We start from the raw sequence: 24,955 nt of genomic DNA, 5'->3' as shown, positions 1-24,955 counted from the left end.
TAACCTAGTCTTGATGGGGATAATGACAGTTTGGCTCGATCTGGTTATTTAAAAACACCCACTCCAATACTCAAGTCATGAATCATTATGTTTCGTGAAATGGTTTTATGAAATATAACTATAAAATTTATATCAATATGCATTGGAATAGATTTGTGCTCACATTAAAAGGAAATGTTAGCTATTTGTATAATATATATATAATATAAATAACATTAAAATAAATTAAACCCGCTAATATGATAACTATAACCAGGATTCCGAACATCCCCAAGAAAAGACCCAATCTAAAAGAAGTCCACAAAGATTTCTGAGAAATGATAAGGAAATAAATAACATAAAAAATTTATCTCTATTTTTTTATTATTCTAATGATTTCTTTCCTTATTTACGCATATTTTTCATTCCTTCCCTTATTTAATTATATTTTTTCGTTCCCAACAAGCTTATAATTATATTTTCATATTTGCTATATATGAACTTCGCTAATTATAAATATATCATAACTTGTTCGCTGAGTGGTGGAACCCTGAGTCTTTTCATGGCTTTCGTCCTATCACCGGCAACCAAAACATTCGTGTACAGAGTCTGCATTATGAGCGTACAAATTGCAAATATTTTTTTTTTAATATAAAGTGTATTTTATTTTTTTAAAACTTGCCCAATAATTATAAAATATATAAGGGTTCATACTTCGACATCTTGGATGAAGCGGTTTATGTCTTGATTGACGTAGAAAGGTGCATTGTCAACGTTTTGGATTTTCCATTTGTTGCCAGTATCGGTAGAAAACAACTATATATTTTTTAAAAACTCGTTTTAGTTTTTATAGTTATTTTATATAAGATAAAGGTAGTAATAACTCTAAGAGGTTGCGTGCCAGGCAAAAAAATATTTGAACCAGGCTAGGCAAATTGTTATGGGTATATAGTAGGTCCAAAACCTAACCCTTAAAATTGAAAATATTTCCGGATCGGCCTAAAAAAACTTTTTAAATATCGGCCAGCCTTGGCTATCTTTATTACATTTGTCTTTAAAATGTGCATAATTTATATTTTTTAATTACAAAGAATGGGATGGCTGGTTTAAAAATAAGAATTCGTAATGGGTCTAAAAATTTCAAAATATTTTAGACAGGGCTCGAAGCTGTAAAGATTTATCTTGCAAAAAATTTTAAGGCTAAATTAAGATAATTAGTATTTTCCTTCATAAATTATTATGTGCCGGGTCAAACAACTTGTACAAAATATTTTTTACGAGCCGAACAAAAATAATCATGTGCAGGGCCGAAAACTCGATAAAAATTATTTACGGGTTGGTTTGCGCTGGCCATGGTCAACCTATATTCTATGTTTTAAATAATAACTCGTTAACAAATTCAGTAAAAAGCGCTTAGGGGAAAGGGGAATGTAATAAATAAAATAACATTAAAAAGAAAAGAAATAAATAAGTTGGTTAACTAGCATTCTTTTTAAGATAGTTAAAGAACTAATAGTTTAATTTTGAAAGGAAGAATGGGGGTGGGAGATTTTTCGACAGCCTTGTGGATCCGCCGAATTTTTAGAGTAATTTATGTTAAGCCTTCAAATATTATTGATAAAATAATTTATGATTCTTGCCTAAAAAACTTAAATGAAATTTAAAAAATCGGTAATAAATCTTGATGAAGGTGGTTCAAATGCGACTGCGTCAGTAAAATCTCAGGAAGTATTTCATATGCGCAAATTTTTGACACAGTTGCTTAATTAAAAGTTTTAGTATTTTATCTTATTTTATATATTGTGTAATCTTATAAAAAAATATTCAATTTTATTTTTTTTTATTAATACTATTCATATTATTTATTAAGCCATAAAAATAACTAATATCTAGAAATGTATGCCGCCGGTCAAATACACCGCTGCCGGTGATTTTTGACTACGCAGACGTCGCCGCCAAAAAGTGTTAGCGCTCAACACACCCCCGCCGATGTAAAAATTCGGCGGCGTGGAGGCGTGATACATATTTTTTATTATTGACAATAATATTTATTTTATATATTATTTATGAATTGTAATTAGAAGAAATATTATATATTTTTTGATTTATTAAAAAATGCGATTTTATTTTTTAAAATTAATATATATTATTTGCTATAAAAAGATTTGATTTGTAACAATCCATATAAACATATTCGCTCACTTTAAGCAGGTCTGTCACCAACGTGCTAGATAGGTTGAGATAAAATTAGGCAGTAATTTACAGAAAAGGTTATGAAATATTATTATATATTTTATTCTTTTAATTTTTGATGTTTCAAATATTTTGTATAAGACCATCAATTATTATATAAGGAGTAATACAATATTTTCTTAATGCCAACTCATCATATACAATATTTTTTTATCATATAAGGAAATTTTAATTAATGATTTTTATTTTATTGTCAATATAACATATATAAACCAGGACAAAAATAATTATGGAGGTATTGCAATACCATGTAACAAAATACAGTATATCCTTGCAAGTAAAACCTTCTTTTGCATGGAAACATTTTGGATCCTTAATATTAAAAACTTGCACAAATAATAAAAGAACCAGAGTTGCTGCAGATAAGTCTTTTGTAATATATGATTGCAAATTGCACTTGATAAAGATGGTGAGGATGAAAATAATTATTCATTTTCAAAGTAAATTTTTTGATTATTTTTAAATATTTGTGAATTTTTTAATTAGTTATCCAATCAAATCTTTATCAAAAAATATCAGCAAAACAAACATTACTTGACAAACATGACTTATGTAAAGAAGAAATTCTAAACAAATTTAAAATTATTTTTCAAACCCATTGTAAAAGATACAACTGACCCTATAAAAGATAAAAAATAGAAATAATACGGAATGCAAGATTTTCTAAAGGTTATTTGTAAAATCATTATAATTTTTTATAGAGCAATCTTTATTTTTATTTTAACTGTTAAATTATTTAATTATTTTATAATAGAATATTTAAATAATACATCTCATCCCACATTTACAATTTTTTAAGGCATAATGTTTTCATTATTTACTTTTTATTATGAAATATGGTATTATTTCAGATACAAAAGATTTACTAGATAGAACAGCACTTAACCAAAGTGGATTAGATGATATGTATTTATCAATGAAAGCATACATATGTCAGCTATAACATTTGATATGTGGACCGACAAATATCTACAGCGAAATTATATTACCTTTATATTACACGAAATAGATATTAAATTTAGTATTATATTTTATACATTGGCGACACATCATATCCCTCAAAAACATACCGCTGAAACTATTCTTTCCGAGATAAAAAAAGTTGAAAATGAATTTGATTTAGGGTCCAAAAAAATTCAAATGGTTACGGACGCAGGACGTAAAGAAAAGTGTTGGACTAGGAGAATATGACCATTATTTATGTTTGGGGCATGAATTACATAATCTAGACAGTCGATGGAATAAAAAAAAGTTAATAAAATAGAAAATCTCATTAAAAAAGTGAGAGAAATTATAGTTGCCTGATTAAACAGCGGATTTTGAAAATATAAACGAGATCGAAAATAGGAAATGTTTTGAATCGATATCATTTACATCGGATATTTTAGAATTAGATGATAATGATCCTTTTTATGAAGATCGTTTGGGGTTTGATGATGATAGTGCAAATCAAAAATCATATGAGAAAGAACATAAAACCTTAAAATTAAATGTGCCTACACGTTGGTATAGTATTTTAATAATGCTGAAAAGTGTGAGTGGCATTAACAAAAATACTATAAATATTTTATTAAATAGAATGGAGAAACCGGATCTCAAACTATTTAATTGTTGCATGAACTTTTAAATTTTCTTAAAACCATCAAAAAAAATTGTTGCATTTAATTGTAAAAGAGTATAATAGTCCTCCTATAGCATCCCTTAAACAAAATCTGCATACAAAATTTGATCAATAACCGATCATCAGGTAATATTTTAAAATATATAAATTAATTTTTTTTATATTATTTCTCTTTATTTTATTTTTTTACTTAGGTGTTAGGAGGACTTTTGGATTCTCGTTTTCAATCGATAAACATAGTAAAAGAATATTTAAAGGAAAAAATATTACTCCGGAGCAATTTTTATGTCAACACGCTACCTCTATGTTGTCTTCGGACGAATTAACTGAATGTGAAACAATGAAAGTTGCTTCAGAATTCGACTATCAGTCATTGGCTACGAAACATTCATCTACTGATAACAATAACCTGGAAAAACAAGACTATTTAACTAGTCTAGAAAAAAGAGTGTTATTCATTATTTTCGCCTTATAATTTAGAGATAAAAGTTATCTTAGATTTTTGGAAGATAAGAGCATTGGATTTTCCTAAACTTTCAATATTCGCTAGAAAGGTCTTGTGCGTTCCAGCTATGAGCATACCCAGCGAGCATGTATTTTCCATTTCTGAGTTCGCTCTGAACTCTAAAAGATAATTATTATGCCCTATATAAATAAAATAATATTTATACATGATAAACTTAATAAAATCATTAAATTATAGTTATAAACATAATATTATTTTTAAAGTGTTTCCAATGAATTTTTAATTTAAATTAAAACATTTAAGTTAGAAAAATATTTTACGCCGCTGAGCGGCCATCGATTTTTGTGGCGGCGTTTAAAAAAAAGAAACGCCTCCGCCGATACTGTCGGCGCATATGTCTACTTATACCTATTTTATGGAATTTGTTTATTATTTAAAAGTGGAAAAGGGGAATTTATCGGTGTGATCGAAGGGGGGGGGGGAAGCAATTTTTAAAATTTCTGTCATACTAACACAGCAATTCAATGATAATATCAATTTATTTTAAAATATTAATTTAAATTAACATGCGCCTCAATGGTTCCAAATGGGCCTTAGCCCTAGGTGATTGGTATTTCATGCTAATTGCTCAAATGGGTATAAGGGGGTCACTGAAAATTACAGTATGCCATAGAAGAAATCTCATATTAATTATATAGAAATCAAAAGTCTGGACCAGACAACTTACTCACGATCGCGGTATAAGTAGTCATGCAGGCTCGGATCATTATAATAAAGGTCCAGTTCATGGCTCAATAAATAGTAATGTTATCTTTCCTTCATATTCTTCCTTTCTTGCTTGATAGAATAAATATATGAAAAGTTTTTTTTAAATCAGAAGGTGGAAAATAATATTTCCTAATTTCATTTAAAGCTTTTTGCAATCTAGTTAACTTGATTAAGAGTTCACCTGTTTTAAGGACAGTTTAGCTAGACGCCGAGCCACAGGTGGGGTCTACTCTAATTAAAAAAATTACCACCAGGTTTTGGGTGGACGCAGGCCAAAAAAAATCGTTGCAGGTCTCTAGTATAGAGCACGAATAAATGGTAACCTTTCTTCCTCCCCCACATCGTTCTTGTATTACAACTTTTTTTAAGATCCGAACCGATTTTCCCGTTTAATTTACTAAAAAATTCAAAAATAACATGCTATAGCAATGTGCCAAACGAAGTGGAATTCGAAGTCACTACTGCATGAGAAAAATTCGAATAAAAAAATGAAATGACAATTATGTAGAAATATATAGATGTTTATTTTAAATTAAAAATAGTCTCTCTGCACTTTTATAATTTGAAGAGGAAAGATTTTTAAAAATGGTGTATAAAGAAAATATCATTTAATATTTTTTTTATAATTTTTTAATATTCAATTTTAAAGTTTTATACTAAAATAATATTTAATTCAATTTTATAAAATCATTGTTCAATAAAAAAAATGGAGAAGTTATTTCATAATCTGCAAATGAAACATAATTTTATTAAAAAAAATAAAATCACATTTAAATAGTGTTGTAAACGAACGCGTTCAAACGAAGTTCGTTTTTTTGAAAAAAGGTGATGAACGGCGTTCCTTTTTTTTGACGAACTTTGAACGTGAACGCGTTCCTTTTCTTTGATGAACGAGTTCAATTTTACGTTCGTTCAATTTTAAAAACACTTTTTATTTTTATTTATTTGAAAAATAAATATTAATCCGCATTTTTTAACAAAAAAGTCTTATATTTTTATTTATTTAAAAAATTAATATTTAATCCAATTTTTTAACAAGTCATATTTTTTAATCAGCTGTTTTTACTTTTTCCTCTTTCATATTGCAATTAACGTACCATAACGTGCTACTGCTAGAGAAGATAAGATTAAAGTTTATTCATTTGAATATTTTATATTTTAATTTAATAGATTAGCATTTGCATGGATATAAATATTTCATCATCAGATTCTGAAAATCAAAATTCAATATTAGATGAATTAGAATTACAATGGCCCAAATATCAAAAATATTTTACTGTTTTAAAATCAAAAGGTAATTCAATAGTTACCAAATGTAAAATGTGTCCAAAAAGTATTATATCAGTGTCAACATCTTCAAGCTCCAATTTAAAAAGACATCAGATTGTAACATTAATTATTTTATATTATATAATATGTATAACTATATAGCCAGTTAATAATTTATTTTAATTGTTCTAAGTAAAAATAATTACATAATATATATATAGTTAATTATAATAAGGCATTTTAATATTAATATTAGTCCATTCTTAGCATAGATATGAAAGAAACTAGTATTTTTATGGGAGCTAATTTTGTTTGTCAATGTATTTAAAATTGGGGAAAATAAGATATATATTGTGATATGTAAAATTTTAAAAAACATAAATATTAAAAAGAATATATCTTTTGTCAAGAAAATGAAAAAAATTCTTTTCAGACTAGTTAAAAATGTCAAAAAGTACTGAGTACAAGATACAAAAGGATCTTGTATCTTAGATACAAGTATTTGTGGTACTGCCAAACACTGATTTTAGAATTATTTTATAAGTCATAATGCTATTACCAATTTAATAAAATAATATTATCTGTAGCATAATTTATCAAAAATTCCTTAATTTTTACAGAGTTCTCATGATAGTATGATGCAAGAAATTAATGATCATTTAACAAATTATAGTGATACAATTTTAAAAAAAAGTAAAGACTGAGAAATTTAAACAACAGACACTCTTAAATTATAAAAAAAATGCATCAAATGTGATTCAATCACAAATTGATGATGCAATAATTAACTTTATAGAAGAACTAGAGCCTTTTAATATTGTCGAAAAACCTGCTTTTGTAAAAATGATAATCACATTACAACCAAATAGTTATGTCACGCCCGACCCTTGTGTCAAAAATATCAAAAGATTATAATATCATGATAGATAAAATGATAACTTGTTTAGGCAATCAAACAATTCTTTGCATCACAGCAGATTCATGGTCATCATACCATCGGTATTTTGTACATTAAACTTTGAATATATCAATTTGTTTATATTATTAGTTCGTTTTTAGGCATGACTGTACACTGGTTAGATGCTGTCACTTTAGAAATAAAATCGGAATGGTTAGCTTGCCAAAGGCTAACTATCAAACACACATATGATTATTTAGCTGAAACAATTTCAAACCTTCTAAAGAAATTTAAAATACATAATAAGGTAACATTATGTGTCACTGATAATGCAAGAAACTTTTTAAAGGCCTTTAGGTATAAATAAATACTCTATATTTTAATTTTTATATTTAAAAAAAATTATAGATGATTTGAGAAAATATCTGAAGATGAGGAAGATGAAATTGAATCATTATCATTAAATGAGGTGTTTGAAAATCAAAATAGGGAGAAAAACTTTATCTATCTCCCCAAACATCACTCTTGTGCTTGCCACAATCTTAATTTAGTGGCAAGTGTTGATGCTGAAAAAGCATTAGAAGATGTATCTTTTAAAAGAATATTAAATAGTGCATTTGATAAATGCAAAAGTTTATGGAACAAACAAAATCAGTCAACATCATTTGCTGCAGACTTAAAGAGTAATTTTTCAAGATTACTTATTAGGTCTGTTATTACCCGATGGAATTCTTATTATAATTCTTTGGAATTAATAGATTCCTTAGTAAAAGAAAATTCTAGTTTGTTTGACAAAGTCTGTGATATGGGAGGATTAGCTAGACTCTCAAACAATGATAAAAATTTTTTGGAAGAGTACTGTATTGTAAGTCCTAATAAAATTTTTTAGAATAAATATTATAATGAATTTTTTTAAATATTAAAATAGATCATGGAGCCTATTGCAACAGCTCTCACTATTTTAGAAAGTGAGGAAAAGATGCATTTGGGATATTTGACCCCGACAATAACAATAGTTATTATAAAATTAAACAAACTCAGTGGTCTAAAATATGGGCAACCATTGATAGTTGCTGTATTAAATGGGATTAATAAAAGGTATTAAACCTATCACTATCAAATTAATTACATATATTTTATTTTTTTAAAGATTTCAACATATATATGAAGATCAATATCTTCTTTCAGCAATTATACATCCGATATTCAAGCTTCAATGGCCTTGGATAAAGCTTCCACAAAATACCTTTAAAGAATAAACTTATAGCTCTTTTGAAAAAAGGCATTGAAACCCCAAGAATTGATAATGAAAGAAATGTCAATTCCGAGATATCTTTTTTTTGACGAGGAAGAAGAGGGCAGATTGGAGGATGATAACATAGCTCAATTTTTTGAAACAATGGATAAAACATTAAATGTTTTTAATAAATTCCCCCTTTTAAAAGAATTGTTTATCAAGTATAACACCGCAATCCCTTCATCTGCCCCTGTTGAGCGAGTTTTTAAGGCTGTATTAACTGCCAAGCGTTCATGCCTATCAGATGAAAATTTTGAAAAGCAATTATTATTAAAAATTAATAAGAAATTTTTTTTATAAATTTATTTTTTTATCGCTCTATTATATTGTATTTATAATTATATTATCAAAATAAAACTATTATTTTTTATCATGGCTAATATATTGTGTTGAAAAATATAAGGCATTTATTTATATTAAATTTTAAAAAAAATTTATCATAAAATTTTGAACGCGTTCCTTTTTTGAATTTGAACGTGAACGCGTTCGATTTTTGTCAATGAACGTTGAACGCGTTCGATTTTTTTAAAAATGTTTACAGCACTACATTTAAATTATATTAATGTTAAAAGCGGGTAAACTTAAAATTCTAAAAAATTTTTATAATATTTCTGGTCAGGGTGTTATTATAAATATTAATAAATAATTAAATCAGATGTTACTTTTTAAATCATTGATTTAAATAAAAATTTTGAGGTTCTATCATATTATTTTATATAAACAAAACTTAAATTTTGTAAAGCTTATTCATACAATTTTTTGCTAATCTTACCGCTGTAATAAGAGAAAATTGTTTAATATATCTATTTCATCTTTCTTATTTCAGTGTATATAATTGATTTGGATATGGTGTTGGTTATAGTACTTTTTGAATTTATAATTTTATCAATGTTTACACCTTGAAGCGGAACTAATAATCGTACTGGATGAATATGCACTTTTATTATAACAAAGGAACTTTTAAACATTTATCTTGATTTAAAATCAAAATGTAAATCACCAGGAATTTCATCTTTTACCTTTTCAATATTACCATTTGATTCCTTATTTTTATCTGCATAAGATATGATGTTTCTTGAAATAAGTTCTTATAATTTATGATTACATTTTTTTATAAACTGATAGAAACTTCTTTCCTTTCACTAAACCTCATTAAAACAATTCTAAATAATATCCTTTTACGCCCATCTTATAAATAAAAAACATTTTCCACCGATGAATTCATTATAAAATTAATCAATCATACTCATAATATATAATAAAAAAGTTATATTTTACTCATAATCAACTGGTAGGTTAGGTAATAATTACGCTATAAAAAATTAAAATATTATATTTAAAAAAAAATAAAAGTCTGATTTAAATACATCCTATGGGAGTTTAAAATGAAAACCAGCGGGCAATAAAAATATAGTGTTTTTTATGAATCACTTAGAAATTTACATTCCTTCCCTTGAATATTCGCGTGAAAAAGAGAAAATAAAAGATGGGAATAGTGTTACAATTATACACTAATTTATGAGTTTTTACCTTGTCGTGCTTTTTGAGTATCTTTCGAAAGCCTGTATAATTGAGTTGTTGGTAATTCTGTAGCAACACCAGACTGAGGTAGTACTCCGAGAAGGCTAGCTTGAGGTCGTCCGCTTTCTTCTTGTTTTTCCCGTTCCCACTTTCTCCCGAGAGCGCAAGCCAACGGATCCAGCCCTGAGAAGCACGGGCTGCCTCGGCGGTATGACGATTCTTGTCCAATGCGTAGAGGGAGGCGCACAATTTGTGAGCACCTTTAGTGTCCGGAGAAGATTCGGCAAAAACGCTTAGTTCAAATTTCAAGGAGGCCAGCTTGCGAGTAGCTTCTGCCAGCTTCTCTGATTTTTAAAATAATAAATAAATCAATAAGCTAGAAAATTGACCAAGATACAGGGAGGATACTAAGTTTGGCTTAAATGCTATGTAAAAAATCAAAAACTGAAATTACCCGCAAAGAATGTATTAATCTTGGTAAGTTCGGACTCGCAAAAATTAAAAAATTCTTCATCAAAATTGATCTGGAAACGTTCTTGTTCAGCATGGCTAAAACCTAGGTTAATTTTTTGTAAAGAAAAATTAAGTCGGAAAAAAAATTTAACGTGTCAATGTTTTATATTCAATAATATTTATTTAAGTAGAGAATTTATTAGTTTTCTTTCTTTTTTTATTTCTTTCTTTTCATTTCACTCTCTTCTCATTCTATCAATTCTTTCGTTTTTTCCCATATTTATATCTTTTGCCATTGCATAAATTTTCTTTCCAAATCATAAAGAGGGGAGGGGGGATTAAGAGCACCTTAACTTCGTCGTAATTTCAAATCTTCTAGAAGCTTTAGACTAAAAAGACCCGTCTTGTTATTTTTAAAATATTTTCGTTTCTACCTAATTTAATTCTTGTTTTATCATTTTATTGAATATAAAAATATTTTATATTAATAATATTAAATCATCATATGAATAATACAGCTATTTATTATTTAAAAATAAAATGCTTTTTTAACAAACTTTTCGTTTTAATAGTATATTGTAAAATAAAAATGAACTAAAAAAAATAAATAACTCCTCTAGAAAAGTAATATGAAATAAAAATTTAATAATAAATTATAAGGATTGAATAAGGCAAAATTAAATATTAATAAAAAAACCGGCCCGGTGACGGTCTATGACCAATAGGGCCGGAGCGTTTACTTTCACTAAAGTGTATTTTGTTTTTTTATTCCTCAAAAGCTAATCAACTCATTTAAAATATGGATGCTTATAGCTGAAATGTGACTCTTATATTTTTAAATCCCATTTTTTGCAAAGCAATTTTAACTATTTTCTTTTAAAATAATTCAATTTTTTTCAAACATTACAATTACAAATAAATGAAATGTGGTTTCTTATTTATTATTATTAGAAAATTATGTATAAAATCAAAAAAAAATAGGGCTGTGTCGATATTAAATATCGGAACTTATATTTAACGTTCTTAAAGCATATCGAATCGAGTCGATACTTAAAACCGATCCGATCTTTTTATTGTTTTTTGTTATTTTAAAATTTTAAAATTTTTTTATTTATTTATATAAATTATAATTCGCCCATTTCATTATCTAATTTAAGCAATGATCTTTCATTTATTATTATAAATTTTTTTAAGATGGCATATGAATTATGAAAATTTTATACAATAAATATTAGATAATTTTTCAGGGAACGTAAAGAGTCCTCCACATTGTAGAATTTTATAAAGCTCATTTTTATTAAATCAATAAGTTATAGTAATAATATATATTAAATATAACTATTTTGATATTTCTACCAACATATATATACTGTTTAAAATAAAATGCGTAGAGTTACATATATATTTTTGATATATAATATATATAAGCCTTGTCACGCTGTGACAGTCACACTTTCACAATTTATAATATATAATATTTAAAAAATCATTAATTTTGAAAAGTGTCTGTGGCCCAATCGGTCGTCGTTTACAAATCTAATGGACTTAGGTTCGAGCAAAAAAAAATTTCTTAATCATGCAAAATATTTTTTTTCTTCTTAATCTGGATTCAAAGTTTGTGGATAGTTTAAAACTTATACTTTTAAATTTTTAATATTCTTTTAAAAAATATGAGTCCAATAAAAATCACAATAGAATCATATCTTATCAATCCTTCATTCATCTTCCATTACCATAAATCCATTACCATCTTATACATCATCATATATATATATATACTAGAACTAACTGATATATCTATAATATATATAAAAGACGTCAAACTCTCAGTGTCAGTCACATCACAAAAATCGTGAATTTTGAAAAGTGTCTATGGCCTAATCGGTAAGAGTGTCGATTACAAATCTGATAGACTTAGGTTCGAATCTCAACAATGATTATTTTTTTTTCTTAATTCAACTTGGTGGTTCCGTCCTTTGAGATGTTAACAAAATTCTCATTAGACCTGAAAATGTTGTCATTTGCAGACCTCTGGTGGTAAATGCATGGGAAAATAAAAGTGGCAGACGCATATCATTTATAAATGGATTCTTTGGCAGAGGTAAAATCCAATATGATCTGCTGTTTCTGATGTCATCCTGATTAGAGGTCTGCAATGGGCAAGTTTTGGTACATCTGCCTGCTCACTTATTTAAAAATTTTGTTTAACTTGCCTGTCCAATGTATAAAAATTATTATATTGGCTGATTTGGCTCTTTATGTATTATTTAAATGTTTTTTACTTAAACTTATTTTATATAATAAAAAAATACTAATAATATCTATCTATAATAATAATAATATATATGAAAGCCGTGTCACAGTCACAATGTCACTGTATCACAATTTATAATATATATTTAAAAATTCACGATTTTTTAAAAGCGTCTGTGGCCTAATCGACAAGTGCCTCGCTCACAAATTTGAAGGTCATGGTGTTCGAATCCCAGTAAAGATTTTTTTTACTTAATCTGGCAAAATTAATTAAATAGAAGATAAAAGAATTAGTGTTACATATTCACATACGATTCAAAGTTTTTTGCTATAAAATTTAAACTATTAAATAGGTATTCTTATATTTTAAACTTTTTCACAACGTAATAGCCAATAGTATTTTTAAGCATCATACCATATCAAACACTCATTCATCAAAGCATCCATTAAAATAATATCTAACATTACCATCTCACACATCTTATACATCATAAACATATATCTATAATAATATATATATATAAGCGGTGTGATAGTCACAGTGTCACAATTTATCATATATATTTAAAAAATCGTCAACTTTGAAAAGCTGGCCTAATCGGCAAGAGCGTCGCTTACGAATCTGATGGCTTTGGGTTCGAATCCCAGAAATGCATTTTTTTTGTTAATCCAACTTTGTATATTTTTTTTAATTATATTAATTTCCTTATTTTTTAAATTTTTATTATTTATATACTCAATAAAAAAATTAATTTTGCTAGATGAGGGTTTTGTATATTGTTATCATGGAAACAGATTTCGGATTTGGACTTAATAAGAATGAGTCTTTTAAAATTGGCGCATCACATATTGTTCCATCATCAAGATACCAAATATTTATATCCAAATCAAATTTAGATTTAAGATAGACAATGGATGATATAATGAATACCACGGTAATATAAACGAAAACGTTTTCCCCCTGCTGAATCCTTTTGTCAGAATCTATGACAAGTGGGCTGAATAAAGGAGTTTTAATGTTGTATGTCTCTAGGAATTTTGAATAAACAGGAAATAAACAATTTATGAAATGTTAACGAAATTTGCTATTGAAAGCATAGCCATGTTAGGAGGAGGATTTTGGAATACAAATGGCATGCGAAGCTATGCCTTCTCTCTTAACACCAAATCCTAATTGATAAGTATACTTAATAAGTTAAGACTCTGGTTTTTGACCCATGGAATTATTTTTGCTAATAATCTTCTAAATAGCTCATTGCAATGGGGTGGATACCACCACAGTGTTTGTGAGAATCAGGTGCCCCCATAATTGATTCAAATCTATGATGGCAGGTATTTTTTTAAAGAGTATTTAGGAAGGTTTTAAAAGCATTTAAATAATTTTTTGAGAAGAATGTAGATTTTAAACAAAGTGAGAGAGCAAAAACCATTGCTTCTGGATGTGGAAAATTTCCTAAAAGAATTGATAATTATCATAACTCACAAATCATATTTTTTTATTCCATATTTTTCATAATATATTTGGTCTTAAAAATTTATAGAAATCTTGGAAGGATGAATACGGATAATCTATTCCTCTCATTTGACTATTGATTCATCCATCATCAAATGAAGGTAAGATTTATTATTTATCCATACGGAGAAAATTCTGATTACCCGTCATTCTTGACGGGCTATCAGCTATTATATTATAATTAGGGATAATGACAGGGGTAATTTCCCCTATAGTTTCCTCAATATTTATAATGTGTTTTTTGCTTAAATCAACATGATTTTTATAATATTAACATTTTCCCAATTTTTAATAATGGTCTTAAGATAAAATAAATATGATTTTTATTATATTTTATAAAAACATTTTTTCTTGTGGTTCAAATCATAAGTTATAATTGAGTTTTATTTTTGAATATGTTCTTCATTTCCTTATCTCCATTTGCAAAATTCTAGAAGATACTTGTTAAAATTAAATATCTAGTCTAAAAAGATATTTATATTATAAATAAATACAAATGAAATTTATAAATAATATAAGAAATTTTAAAAGTTATTTTTAGTAGAGAATATTTATAGTAATCAATTTCACAGTTTTTAAATCAATGTGTTCAGTTTTTAGTTGAAACTTTTAGTTTTAATTAATTTATTTACAGTCATCAAATCAATATATATAACATATATACTATATTAAAGTTTTTAAATTGCTCATGTTTGACCTTATAGATGCCTAGAAAGTATACAGATGTTTGGTCCTATTTTTATAGATACAAAGCTCAGATAAGAAGGGCTGTATGCAGTGTGCAAATACTGCAATTTAGAATACACTCCCAACTCAACAAAGATGACAATACATATTTCTAAATGCAATAGATATCTTAGAACATTAAGTAATTAACAACTATAGGTCCAGTAGAAGTTCAAATCATAACCCCACCAAATAATAATGTTGCTGATTTCAGTGAAAGACCAACTATATCTTCCAATATTAATTCTAATAAAAATGATAATATAAACAAAAAAATCAGTACTTTCAAACAAATAATTTAATGATAATACATTGATAATAAAACAACAAAAAAACAGTAAACTGGATATTGAATTTGCACAAACCATCTTTATGTCAAATTGTCTATTTTTAATAACCCATTGTTTGTATGGAAGAGACTATTTCAATCCTTAAGACCTGCTTTTAAAATGTCTTCCAGATATTTACTAAGCAAAAATTTATTAGACAGTGAATTTAAAAGGATCAAACATATATTAAATGAAAAATTCGATAAAAGCAAACATTTGACTCTCATTAGTGATGGGTGGACAAATATAAGAGGGGAATGCATTATCAACTTTATTCTGGTAACCCTTTGTCCCATTTTCTATATATCGATTGACACAGGAACAAACATGCATACAGGGGAATACATATCAAATGAATTTACCAAAGTAATTGAAGAGATGGGAATTTCAAAAATCAACACCATAATAACTGACAATATAGGTAATATGAAAAAGCATGGACCCTTGTAAAAATGAAATATCCAACTATTAAATGCATTCGATGTGCCGCTCATGGATTAAATGTACTTCTATAGGATATAGAAAATAAAATATTCTCGATTGAAATTTTAGTCACAAAAACTAAAAATATCATCAAATATGTAAAATCTAACAATATTCTATCAACCTTAAAAGAAAAACAACGCCTAAGAAATAATAATAAAATTGTTTCCCTAAGGTTGCCTAGCCCAACTCGTTGGGCAGGTATAGTTTTGATGATAAATAGCTTGTTAAAAAATAAAGATATTCTACTGGATGGCAATTCTTGATATATTTTCTGATCCTCGATAACGATGGGTTTTTAAATGATCTAATACAAGTATACAATATTATAAAAGTTATATTTACACAAATAGAGATAGTGGAAGTAGATAACCAATTTACCTAATGTCCATCAAGCATTTATTCATACCAAGGAGACATTTAACGATTATAAAACAATATCAAATCTATTGTTACAGAACAAGCTTTCAGAAATTGAGCAGTTTATTAAAAACCGAAAAAAATTTTGTTGCCAGGACATACATTACGCTTCTCATATATTTGACCCAAGGTTTTGCGGATTTAATTTAAGAGACAGGTTGCAAAGGGGTTGGATAATATTAACCGATTTCTGGATATCTAGATTTCGATATTGCGAGAGTAATGGAAAATTTCTGCAAATGACAAATTGTTGGATTCTAGAATTTCAAGCTCTGGTCTGGAATTATTTTCTTCTTCAAACGAAGATAACTATAAATTAGTCAAAATTAGTTTAAATATTGTTTATAGTCAATAAATTTCAAATAAAACATGTAAAGAAATCACAAATTAGTTGAAATTAAATCATATTTGTTTAATTATAATGTTTATAATCTATATATTTTCAATAAAACATGAAAAAAAACAATACTGACCTGTAATAAAGTATTATAAAAAATATAATTTCTCGTTTTTCATCAAATTTCCGCTAAATATAGTTTCCCGGGAATTTACATCCCTAATTATAATATTTATTTTTTTTAAATTTTGGTTTCAATTAGAAATAAAAATATTACGGTTTGACTAAACTACAAATGCCAAGGTAAACTGCAAATGCTTAGGTAAAAATTTCTCTTAATTGGAGCGAGGTTCATTTTCTTATTCAAAATTATATTATTAGATATATTCAATAATAAATGAATAGACATTAATAGTTGTATTTCCTTTTATCTCATAATAAAGAGTTTAAATCCTTTAGTATAATTAAATTAAAATAATTATAATTACATTTTAAATTTCATTAATATTAAATCCGCAAGTTGACGTATTATTATTTCTATCTAATAATATAATTTTTATAAGTTATTCATATCATAAGAAAATGAATCTCACTCCAATTAATAGAGAATATGTCAAAAAATTTTACCTAAGCATTTGCAATTTACTTTGGCATTTGCAGTTTAGTCAAACATGTGAAACATGTCAAACACCTTTTAAATAATAATATATGATTTTAAAATATAATAAAACAAAGAAAATTTGTAATTTTTTTTCTTAAAATAATAATACGCCAACTTGCGGATTTAATATTAATGAAATTTAAAATGTAATTATAATTATTTTTAATTTATTTATATTAAAGGATTTAAACTATTTATTATGAGATAAAAGGAAATATAACTATTAATATCTATTCATTTTTTATTGATTATATCTAATAATATAATTTATATAAGTTATAAATATCATAAGAAAATGAATCTTACTCCAATTAATTATATATCAAAATTTTTTACCTAAGCATTTGCAGTTTACCTTGGCATTTGCAGTGCAGTTTACCTTAGCATTTGCAGTTTATCAAACCCAAAATATTAAATTCATAATTCAATTTTTTGCATGGAAAAAATGGATTTTTATATCAAACTTGGTTGAAAATTAGATAATAATAAATATTGGATAGGTTTTGAACGAATATCGGGAAATATAATGAAAAAGTGAATAGGCATAGCCTTATAAAAAAATATAATATATGATAAAATAACCAAAAAAAATAATATCGGTCCTATTCAATTTTTTAAAAAAAGGTAAATATCGGCATTGCTCAATCCGAATATCGGCACCGCACTAAAATATTTTTAAACTAATTTCGGACTAATGTATTGAAAAAATATTATTTTGTCTATAAAAGGTTGTATTTTTCTTCAAAATTCATAAAACAATTAATCATATTAGATTTATTGCATAAAATTAACAGGGCAAGAAAAGAAAGTCAAAAAATTTCCTTAGGCAATTATATTTCCTTTTAATTCATTGTCATAAAAGGACACTTGTCAATTAAGTTATAGATAAAAAGTTTATATATTTTTCCTTTCTTTTATATACTTCTTTTTTAATCAAGATATATAACATAATGATATATCTAAGAAACTAATTTGGGAAAGGGGTGGGGGGGGGGGGATAATTGGAATATAAGTTAACAAAACTTTAAAATATTTGAACCTCCTTCGGTGTATTCTTTTTCCTTGGCGTACAGCATATGTTTCATGTCCTGTGAAAAGGGGATATAAATATAAATTTTATTAACTCAAGAAAATGCTATATACAAATTGGATCATTAAATCATTATAGTGTTTTAAAATTTTTGTTACAAAATAGCTGGTTATCGCCATATCTGGTGGTCAGCTCTTTCATATTTTTAATTCCAATTTAAAGCTTTCAAAACACCTCTTTATCAATCTTAATCCTGCCCTTTAATTAGATATTCCCATTTTGTAGTTTAGAATCTTCTCTTTTTTTTCATCTAATATTCAAACCACCAATCCTTTAATCTCTTAGATAATTAACCACCAGATGGAATGCCATCTTATTCGACAAATATATTATGGAATAAAACAAACATAGATTGACTTATATTTTCAAACATTAAGTTTTAAGCCATTTATAATTATTAATAGTGGTATTTTTATTTTAAGCATTTTTTCTCTTTAAATATTTTTTACCACTCTGAAAATCTTCATATGAACAGTTTTTGATGCTCCTTACAAAATATCTAAAATTTGTAAAATAAATTTATAGCAACATTTAAAATAATTAAATACAAGTTTTTAGCCACAATTTTAAAAAAATTTATAAATTAAAAATTAATTTTATTGAAAATACATGGAATAGTTTACTTAGGGCTATAAAATGAGCCATGATAGATATATATAGTGCATCTAATATTAAGGTTATCCCAATTTTAAAAAATCATTTTATTAGAAAAATGACCAAACAGAGCCACTTTACCCTATATTTCCGGTTCTAGTAGAGTAAGGGGCTTAAAATTCTGGATTCAATTACAACACTTCAATAACTTATATACCAAAATTTAACAAAATCTGAGATGGCTTGTTGTAAAGTGATTGATTTGATATTTTGATGAGAGGTGATTATGTTTTTTCCGAAGTATAAATTTAATACCTTTAGGCGCGTACGCAGATGGGGGGGGGGAAGGGGAACAAATCCCTCCCCCTAAGCCAAAAAATGCAGATGCCGGATATATTTTTCAAAAATATTATTGTTTATATTAATTTATATTTGTTAATATTTATTCCTATCTCATATTAAATATTTAATTACATTTATTTATCACATTCATCTACTAAGTTATTTTATCAATTAATTTCGATTTCAAGTTTTCCGGCGTGATATTTACTTATTATTTTCAAATTTTTAGTGGCGTAATATTTATCTACCATTTTCAAATTTCTAGTCAAATATTGTTTCTGAAACTCCTTGTCCAACAGGGAGAAAGAAATTGCAAGCTTGTCCAACAAGATAGTCTTCGCCATCAAGCAGTAACAGCTTTTATGGAGTTAGAAGAACCGATTATTTGCTATTACTGAAATATCACAATGGCCTGAAAGAAATATTTACTCAGAAGCAAGAAAATTATTGGATTCAATGCTTATTCCAAATTTTTTTTCTCATTAGAATGTATTATTTAATTATACAACTATATGTAATACTTTTCAAAAACATGACATTGACTTGATTAAGAAAATAAGATTAGCGGAGAGCATTTTATTAGAACTCAAGGAAATTAGGGCTAATGTTGATGAAGAATTTCATATTTTATATGTTATTGTTGAGTCAAAAGCAAAGCTATATGTGTTTAATATCTGTCTCCTTCGACTTGCAGCAAGGCAAGCTCATCGTTAAAACATTAATATATGATGAGTAGAAGAGTATTACAAAACAGATGTCTCCTCTCTTAGATACATTTTTAACCCAAATAAATTAATGGTTTTTAATTCATTATGCAGCACTTATCTGTAGATATTACTTCCAGAAAAGCCTTACCAACCTTTTTCAGATGGTGATCGAAAAAAAAATATTTGTTAAATTTTTATCATAAAGATGTTAAAGTATCTTATGATGTCTTATTAGCTGAATAACTATATTTATAAAATTAACTATGGTTGATATAGTCCCAAAAAATGCTATGGATGCTTTGCATTTCAAACACATTTAAATTATATTCCCAATGTTTTAAAAGGGTTTATATATATTAGCAACTCTTCCCATTAGTAAACTAATGAGAGAATATTCTCATTTTTAAGAAACAGAGCCCTGCAGAGGTATCATTTGCAGGGCATGGCCCGGATTTTTTTTAAAATTTTTTATGGCCCGGTTCGGGTTTTTTTTTAAAAAAATTCAGGCCCTTTCCGGCTTTTTTTAAATAAAATTTTCAGACCCGGCCCGGATTTTTTTAAAATAAATTATATTTCTTTTTGATTTTTATAAATAATAACGATTTCAAATTTAGGCTGTTTTAAAATATATAACCCGGCCCGGATATTTTTTAAAAAAAATTCGGGCCTGGCCCAGGTATATTTAAAAAATTAAAATACGGTCCGGCCCGGGGCCGGGTCTGCAGGTCTCTGAAAAACATACCAAGAAGTACAACTTCTGAAAGTGGATTGAAAGGTTTGAATCTTTTGAATATTCATAGGCATTTGACGACAAGCAAGGATGAGATAATTGAAAAATTAGCTCAATCCCAACGAAGATTGGATTTTACATGTAAATATATAACATACAAAATACAATTATTCCTAAGAAACATTTTGTGTATTAATTTATATTTCCAACATTTAAATTTTTTATGTATAAATTTTAAAGGGTCAAAAAATTCAAATTTCTATTTTGGGTCTTTAAGTGATTCATAAAGTGTATTCACTTTATATTTTATAATTGACATTTATTTTATAGTTTTTCTATACCGCCAGTTATATCCGTTTAATATTTTTTAATTCACATTTATTTTATAGTTTTTTATATGATGACGGTTTATACGTATAATTTTTTTATAATTCACATTAATTTAAAATTGTGTATTAGAAATAGTTATTAGTTCTAATAAATTTATGCTTGGTATTTTTAAAAAACAATAATATTTCTTAAAAAATTTTATTACCCCCTCCCCCAGACCAAATTCCTGCGTATGCGCCTTACCTTCAATGAACAAATAATGAAACATATTTGTAAATATATATTGTTTATAGAATAAATAGATTTCATAATATTTGCAAAATTGTCTTTATGTGCATAATCCTTTTGACTAAATATTAATATATTTATATTTGTAATTTATGACCTAAAAAATTTAATCTTGCTTGATAAAAGTTTGGCTCTATTTGAACCGATTTTTAAAAACGGCGAATTCAATTTATCAAAAAAAAAATAACGTAACCTGAAGATATTGCTCAAAAATGGCATAAAGTTTTTTGAACATTTATTAGTGAAACCTCAAGGCTTTGGCAATATTTTTCTGGCTAAAATCTTGAGATGGTCGTTTTTTTAAATCGGCTCAAATCCAATTTAATAAAACGCTAAACCTTATTTCCTATTTTTTATTGCCACACAAAACCCTCATCTAGCAAGATTAAATTTTTAAGATCATACATTACTATTTAAAAAATTTAGTAATCTAATCAAACTATCTTCTTTTATATAAAGAAAATTTTTTTTATTCATGACATTTTATAAAATTAAACCTACTCGTTTTTAATATTATATATAATAAAAGATATTTTATAATTAAAAAAAGTTTTACCTAAATTAGCCTCTTTTCATTTCATATGAAATAAAATATGCGCATTTTTTGGATAATATGTCTATTCAAATTCTTTTAATTTACTTTTATATGTCAATAAAATAAATATCAGCCCGTATATGTGACTGAGCCCTTTAATTAAGGGCTAGAAATGAGCAAATTTTTAAAGGGCTCAAATTTTAAGAAATTTGGTCTGATCAGGCTCAATTTTTTTTTAAATTGGGTCTGGCCAAAGGTATTTAAAATATTCTAATAATAAATAAAATTTCTCATTAAGATAAAACAATTAGGATTGCTTTTTATTTAAATTCACATAGATATTTATTTCAAATTTTCAATTGAGCCAGGTCAGAGTTAGGTCTAATAAAAAAAATTTGCCAGACTAGGTTCAAGCATTCAGTCAGAGATCTGTATCCAATTTTTCCTAGCCCTGATTTAGAAAACAATTTACTTCAGAACTGCTCAGATTTTTTTTAGATTATATTTGGGCTGGCTTAGCCAAAGTTTCTTTTTAAACTTTTATTAATTTTCCAACCAGCCAACGTTTTTAAAATTTAGTTATTTTCAAGAATTTTACCTGTATTTTGTAAATACAAAAGGGAAAATCAAAGTATAAGAGCAAAATAATATTTATCATGTATTTTTCAACTGAAAATTTTTAAAAATTCAGCATTGGCCTAACTTAGGATTGTAATTAATAGACCTTCCGGTTTGTAAGGAATATTTAATTCTTAAGCATTGGGGTTTGTAAAATTCATTTGGTTCGGCTATAGTGCAGATTTCTGATACATAGACTCATAAAAGCTGGCTAAGAGTTAAATATAATTTATCTCACAAGTCAATGCAGACATTGTGATGATTGGCAAGAGACAAAATTAGGTATATATTACAGTTTGTGAGGAGCCTATAATAGAGCCTTGCAGGTGCAAATTTTTGATCTAAGCCCAACCCTGTCCTAATTATTTAAGCCTTAGTCTGGCCTAAAATTTTTATTTTTAGGCACATTCATAGTCTAAATTAATTTTTTATTTTAGTAAAATAACTAATTGCTTTATCTATCCTAATTCCAGAGAAATTCAAATTATCTTTTTATCTCAAGAATCTATAGCTTAACAAATATCAGTTCAGATTGCAAAATTTTATAAGGGGGAAGAATAAATTTCATGACTAAGTATACTTATATATGAGGGTAGAGACACCATATGCCAATATACATAAAAAAAATTTTAACTGTTCAGATTCAAGTCCTTATTCCATCTTAGAAGCCAAAATATCATTTTCTATATTTATTTTTTAAGCCCAAGATCAGCCCAGTTTATTTTTTAATTTAAGCCCAAACCCAGCATAAATTTTTTTTCCAATTTAAGTTGAGGCCCAGTCTTTTTAAATAAAACATTATTCTATTGGAAGCCATGATACCTTATCCCCTTATACAAGCTTACTATAATAGACAATATGATCATAAACAATTATGATCAAATCAAGGAGAAAGTTTAATTTAATTAGTTAAGAGCAAAAAGGTATATTTAGTTTTCTAGTATAGTGGGTCCTATCAGAAAAACAACCTTCTTTCCTTAAATTTCTAACATGTTGGTTTCTATCTAAAATAATCTATTGTTTAATACCTTGGTACCATAATTTAAATATGAATATTGCTAATTTAAAAATTTAATGGAAGATCTTAAAATAATTCCTGTTAAACCTCCTAATTACAAAAATTTTTTTTGATAAACTTATAGATATACCAAATTGTGTAAATATATTAATATATTTGGAAATGGAATCTGGTGATCAGTTTTTTAACAAAGAGAAAATATGAAAAAGTTTAATTTAATTTAAGAGCAAAAAAAAGTATGAAAATTTAATTTGTCTGTTTTCTAGTATAGTGAGTCAGAATTTTTTATCAGAAAAACAACCTAATTTCTTTGTAAATTTCTGATATATTATTTTTTATCTAAAAAAAAATCCATTTAATTTGATTTGGTACTTTAATTAAATATTAATAATGCTAATTTAGATATTTATAATTAAATAGAAGAAAAATTTTTTGATAAATTTAAAATATGCCTGGCCTGAATTTAAAAAATAAAATCCAATTTCATTCCAGCCTAAATTTTATTTTTTATCATTTTATAGCCTGGCCTGGAATTTTAAAATTTTGCTATTAATAATTTGGGTTGTATTTTGCAAATTATGAACATTATATCCTCCATTTTATTATTTCACAAGATTTTCTAAATGATTGATATAATTTGCAAAAATATTTTAAAAAATAAGTCCTAGATTCATTTTTTTTTAATTTTATGACCCAAATACACATTATGCTTTGATCTAGACCTACAAGTCTCAGATTTAAATTAAGAAAAAGTAGTTGAATGATTTAAAATTTAGTTAGTTTAATATTTTTTTAAATAATTTAAACTATTAATAAAATCCAGGTGTATATTTTTTTCACTGTTTATTAAAAAAATTTATAAAACCTCATTACATTTATAAGATATGGTAAAAAATATATTGTTAAAAATTTTCACAGTATTAAAGTATTTAATAAATTGTGATACAAATAAATACCTCGTATTTAATATACTGCTTACGCCATTCTGGAGTTAAATGAGCCTGTAGATGCTCGGTAAATTTCATAGTTAATTATCGCTCTCCCAAAAACGAATTTAAAATAAGAATTAAAAAAAAGGAACAGAAAATTTATAATTTTAATAATGTTGGGTAGCGATTATTTTATTTTAAAGTTTTTTTTTTATTACTCTAACTTCTTTCTTACTCCAGTTGGTTGAATTAAGAGCAAAAATATTAAATTGGTGGTGATCGGTAATGTATGAGTTAACAATCTATATGTTTAAGATAACAGTGAAAAAATATTAATGGTTCTTTGGTCAAATCATGAAGCATTTATATATGCTACATTCAAGCAGGTTTTCGGATCCCATCCATTAAAAAGATACCCCATAAATAAAAATTGAACGAGAATTTGGAGGACCTAATATATTAGACCCACCATGGAAAGGAAAATTGTTGTCATTAATGGACAAGCAATTGATTTAAATAAAGGGAGA

The 24,955-nt window shown here is 26.4% G+C and overlaps 1 protein-coding gene across 3 annotated transcripts in view; it reads right to left on the bottom strand.

Moving 5' to 3' along the window:
* LOC135922693 (solute carrier family 53 member 1-like) overlaps positions 1 to 24,585 on the bottom strand; it is a 91,642-nt gene extending 67,057 nt beyond the window's left edge. For all 3 annotated transcript variants that reach the window (XM_065457128.1, XM_065457127.1, XM_065457129.1), the window contains exons 1-7: positions 24,456 to 24,585; positions 18,287 to 18,335; positions 10,527 to 10,628; positions 10,082 to 10,416; positions 694 to 795; positions 508 to 588; positions 232 to 310 (exon numbers count right to left, since the gene is read on the bottom strand). In XM_065457128.1, the coding sequence (XP_065313200.1) occupies positions 232 to 310; positions 508 to 588; positions 694 to 795; positions 10,082 to 10,416; positions 10,527 to 10,628; positions 18,287 to 18,335; positions 24,456 to 24,524 (817 nt within the window). In that variant the 5' untranslated portion in view covers positions 24,525 to 24,585. The remainder of the gene's footprint in view (positions 1 to 231; positions 311 to 507; positions 589 to 693; positions 796 to 10,081; positions 10,417 to 10,526; positions 10,629 to 18,286; positions 18,336 to 24,455) is intronic.
* Between the last annotated feature and the right edge of the window lie 370 nt (positions 24,586 to 24,955).

The sequence above is a fragment of the Gordionus sp. m RMFG-2023 genome, chromosome 1, assembly GCF_954871325.1.
Source record: "Gordionus sp. m RMFG-2023 chromosome 1, tfGorSpeb1-WG-v2, whole genome shotgun sequence".
Lineage (NCBI taxonomy): Eukaryota > Metazoa > Nematomorpha > Gordioida > Chordodea > Parachordodidae > Gordionus > Gordionus sp. m RMFG-2023.
The sequence above is the reverse complement of the archived record's forward strand: the minus strand, read 5'-3'. Positions and strand labels throughout refer to the sequence as shown.